At 39.6% G+C, this 4935-nt stretch overlaps 1 protein-coding gene across 1 annotated transcript in view; it reads left to right on the forward strand.

Annotated features, from left to right (window-relative positions):
* The window catches only part of PHEX (phosphate regulating endopeptidase homolog X-linked), a 361355-nt gene that overhangs the window by 203080 nt on the left and 153340 nt on the right, over positions 1–4935 (forward strand). Inside the window, exon 14 of the mRNA XM_007958328.1 lies at positions 718–821. Within this exon, the coding sequence (XP_007956519.1) occupies positions 718–821 (104 nt within the window). The remainder of the gene's footprint in view (positions 1–717; positions 822–4935) is intronic.

Raw genomic sequence — 4935 nt, forward strand, 5'->3', positions numbered from 1 at the left:
CTTATTTTAATGGATGTTACTGTTGTGTAAGCTGTTAATTTCCTATGTCCCATGCAAGATACAGTCTATGATTTGCCTTTGTAGTTTCACTAAGTTTTAGTGACCAGAGCCTTTTTTGAGTGTTACTACATACATTCTGTTAATCATTAAATTATTCTGGTGACTTCTTGTGCTTAGGGTGGTCTCTGGATCTCTTTCATTTTTTTTTTCCTTTATGAACAAATGCTGATTATAGTAAATTGGGCTTTAACATTTGACTAAATCATGATCTATAAGCTAAGTGAGGTTTCAGCTGAGTGGACTGACTGTTATTAGAAAAGCCTATGTAACAAATGAAGTATACATTTTAGAAAAGATCAAAGGCTCAGGTGAGCCAAGAAATTTCAAACTCAAGATAATATGTTCTGTAAAGGTTAAAGTAGATTTTTCAATTATAAAGTAAATGAAACTCATTGTAAATTACTGCAGCTTTTCGTTTTCTGCTGTGATTCCGAAATGACCTTATTGATTTTTGAGCTTTTTATTTTAAAAGAAAATCACTGAGATTAAATTTCATGGCTGTGTGAATACTGGGTTAAATGGTAATGGCTGAGATGCTGTGAGGGGCAATGCTTCTAGGCTGGCCTCTCATTGGTTCACTGAAATCTTATTTCAGAGCCATCTCTTACCTTCACTTAGAACAATGATGCTATGATGCTTGTGGTTTGTTTCATTCAGATCAAGTTTTCAGAATCTGACTACTTTGGCAACGTCCTGCAAACCCGCAAGTATTTAGCACAGTCTGATTTCTTCTGGCTAAGAAAAGCAGTTCCAAAAACAGAGTGAGTAAAAAAACAAAACAAAACAAAAACCCCAAAGTGAAATAGATAAATATGTTGGTGGGGAGTAGAATCTCTTTGGATCAAACTTCGTAATTCCCCTCAAGTCAGAGTAGCTGGCTTGCCAGTTTTCTTGGTTTAGCAAAATCTTATTTCTGTTATGTTTTGGCAACTCTTATTTCTGCTATTATGTGATTCAGCTCTTCAGTCTAATTGTGGATTCCATACTCCTAACATCAGTACATTTGAGAGAGAGCTTCTTAGGATGTAAATGTTAAAGTTCTTTCTAGATCTAGTTGTGAATAATAGAAAAAAAAAAAAAAACATTTCTCTAGAATTTCACACTCAGGTAGAAACTTTCAAGATCTTAAAAAGGAATATCCATCCACTGCCACTGAGTTGATTCTGACCCATCATGACCCTGCCTCATAGGGGTTTCCAAGGCTGTAATCTTTACGAGAGCAGACTGTCACATCTGTCTCCTGCAGAAAAAAGAGTAAGTATTTTAAAAGTAAAATATGATTAGAAATGTGGGAATAATTATAAAATTATGACGTTTCTCAAGGATATTTGTTGAGGTAATCAGTGTCAAAGAACTGATAGCTAAATAATTTCCATCCAGCAGGCATTAACATGTGTTCCCCTTCTTCCTAGCTACTTTCCCTATATAGTGTTGATGTCAGAGTAGCCATGATTTCCTCTCCTAGTGAAGAGTATATTATGATGATGATGATAATGATGATGTTATTGTCATAGTTGTTATGTGCCGTTGAGTTGGACCCGACTCATAGCGACCCCTCCTTGGGTTTCTGAGGCTCTATCACTACGTAAGTAGATTGCCCCATCTTCCTTCTGAGAAGTTGCTGGTGGGTTTGAACTGCCAGCCTTCTAGTTAGCAGTCAAGTGCCACATGCTGTTCTAAGTGCTTTACATGTTTTAATTCATTTTATCCTCATGTTCTGTGATATATGGGTGCTATTATTATTTATCTTAAAAAATGAATAAAAAGCTTAAAATTGAGAAATTCTTCACCCTAGGTTTAGATGGCCCTCTCTTCTTCCTGAAACGTGCTTGGACTCCTGGGACCAAACTTGGTTCTGCTGTGACCCACTTCTCCAATGTTTTTTTTTTTTTACTTTTTGTTCTCCAGATTAGATCATTTCTGTTGATCTATCTTCAAATTCACCGATTCTTTCTTTGGCCATCTCAAATTTGCTGTTGTGCCCATCTAGCAAATTTTCATTTTGATAATTGTACTTTTCAATTCCAGAATTTCCTTTTTTTTAAAATAGTTTGTTTCTCTGTTGTGATTCTTTATTTGTTGAGTCATTATCACTGTAATTTCATTTAATTCTTTGAGTGTATTTTAATTTCATTTTTTGAAAGAATTTATAATGGCTGCTTTGATGTCATTGCTAAATCCAAAATCTCTGCCCACTCAGACACAGTAAACATTGACAACTTTTTTACATTTCATTTTACTTTGCATGGTTTATAATTTTTGTTGAAAAGTAGACATTAAAATAATGTCTTGTAGCAACTCTTAATTCTGATTTTTTGGAGGCTTTCAAAGAAATAATTTGCCTGGACTTACACTACTGAATCTGTTTCTCCACTGATGTCTCTGCTCAATTTCTTAACTCTTATATTTACTTTTTAACATGACTGCCCTTGTGTCTTCATAACTTCATGCCTAGCCAGTAATTAGGGCAGAGGTTGTGCTCATATACCATAAGCCTGTAGGGCCTCTACCCACTAGCATGTGATCTGTGTGTAAGGGTTAGGGAGCTCAAATTTGAAGCAGGTTCTCAGTCTGTCTTGGCTTGACTTCCCACTGTGCTCTCTCAGATCTCACTTGTACATGTACTTAGTTTTCCAGACAGCTAGGATGTATAGAGACCTATTGCTCATTCTGTTCCAGGATCTCCCTTTGAAATTTCTGGCTTGTCTATCACTCACCTCAATGGGAATGATAACTTCAGGATAGCAAAGCTGTGTGTTTTCCCTGTTTGTATCCTTCCATGCTTGCTCCTTGTCTTAGACTAGGTTCTCTAGAGAAGCAAAACCAGTAAAGCTTATATATACATACAGAGAAAGAGAAATTTATCTTAGGAAAATGGCTCACACATTTATAGAAGCTGGCAAGTCCCAAGTTCTTGGATCAAATGTTAAGCTGGACGCTTTTCCTGACTCACACGGCTGCAGGAGTTGACAAGCTCAAAGTTGGCCGGCAGTACACTGGCTGTTGACTCCAAGGAATGATAAATCTAAGATCTCCAGGTGGAATGGTGGATTGTTTGCTCAAAGACAGTTGTAGGCAGCACAACAGAATCCAAATCCACAGAAGAGTGTCTCTTTTCCCAGGATATCCATAAAAATATTGGAAGCAAGACACACCCCTAGAGAAACCCCCTTTCAGTGGATTGTCTGCTCAAAGCATATGCATATGATCCCATCATGGGAATAACCCGCATCACAGTTGCCTAAACCACACAGAACTGTGATCCAGCCAAGTTGACATACAGCTCCAACTATACAGTCCACCCCTTGTCAACTTGGCAGTTGTACACATCTTCTTAAGCATATATAATCTCTAAATAAGGACAATTATAAAGTCATATTTGCACCTAACATGATATGCTAACACGTGTACAACCAAAACACATTAACCTTATTTACATTTCACAGTTCATAACAGAAGGAAACAAAAGTATTTGATGCACATATACAATGGAGAAATACAACAATCACAGTCCTCGTTTCTGCAACTGGTCACATGGTTGTAGCTGATATTCAGAGCTTCCTTCTTCCACCACCCATTCTGTATTTCCCTTGCCCTCAGCAAGCACATCAGCTGGTCGTGGTTCTTTTCCTGGTGGGGTGACCCAATCCTTCATTCCTGAAGGGTCTGGGCCATTAGTAGTCATATCAGAATTGGGTTGCTGTCATTTTCCATTGACTTTAATCACAGGACATGGTAGTACTAGGAGACGTCCTAAAGAATCTCCTGTATTCCAGGCATATTCTTCTTTACTTCCATTATGTAATGTCAATCCAATCTGCCCTTGGTAAATCAGGATCTATCACACCAGATTGTACAGTAATGCCCTTCTTTGTCTGTTGATCCAGAGGCATGAAGAAGCCAAAATGGCCGGGTGGCATTCTTAATTTCCATTTCAATGCAATGAGTATTGTGTCTCCAGGTGGGAGTGTTCCTCCCTTTGGAGCTAAGATCCCGCAGGGCATAAGGTAGCTGTGAAAGGAAGCAAAAATTTTTTGAATGGGTCACTAGGGATAATAGTGAGCAGTACCACTCCAATTTCCACCTGTTGGGCCTCCTTTGGTAGCTCGCTGTTGAGGCCCCAACTTTGTTGGTCAGCCTCCTGGAGCAGGAGCTTGATTTGTTCCCTATCTATACATTGGGGACCCATGGGGACTTAACCAGTATGATTGACTTCATGACAGGTCACCCTGGGCAACCGCCAGCAAGGTGGTCTGCCTGTTGGTTCCTGGATGAGTGAATCCTGGCTATTGGAGAAACAGCACCATATATTGGATGCTGGTTTAGAGCATATACAGCCTCCTGGAGAACATTGCCCCAACCCTTCAGGGTATTGCCACCTAGCTGATGCTGTAATTGTGTTTTCAGTAGCCCATTCCATCGTTCTATCAAGCCAGCTGCTTCTGAATGATGGGAAATGTGGTAAGACCAGTGAATTCCATGAGCATAGGCCGATTGCCGTACTTCATTTGCTCTGAAGTGAGTCCCTTGATGTGATGCAATGCTGTGTGGGATACCATGATGGTCCATAAGGCATTCTGTAAGTCCACAGATGGTAGTTTTGGCAGAAGCATTGTGTGCAGGGAAGGAGAATCCATATCCAGAATAGGTATCTATTCCAGTAAGAACAAAACGCTGTCCTTTCCATGATGGAAGTGGTCCAATCTAATCAACCTGCCACCACTTTGCTGGCTGATCACCCCAAGGAATGGTTCCATATTGCAGACTCAGTGTTGGTCTACTGCTGGCAGATTGGGCACTCAGCAGTGGCGGTAGCCAAATCAGCCTTGGTAAGTGGAAGTCCATGTTGCTGAGCCCATGCATAACCTCCATCCC

Source organism: Orycteropus afer, unplaced genomic scaffold, assembly GCF_000298275.1.
Source record: "Orycteropus afer afer isolate SDZICR_OR568_19922 unplaced genomic scaffold, OryAfe1.0 scaffold00924, whole genome shotgun sequence".
NCBI lineage: Eukaryota > Metazoa > Chordata > Mammalia > Tubulidentata > Orycteropodidae > Orycteropus > Orycteropus afer.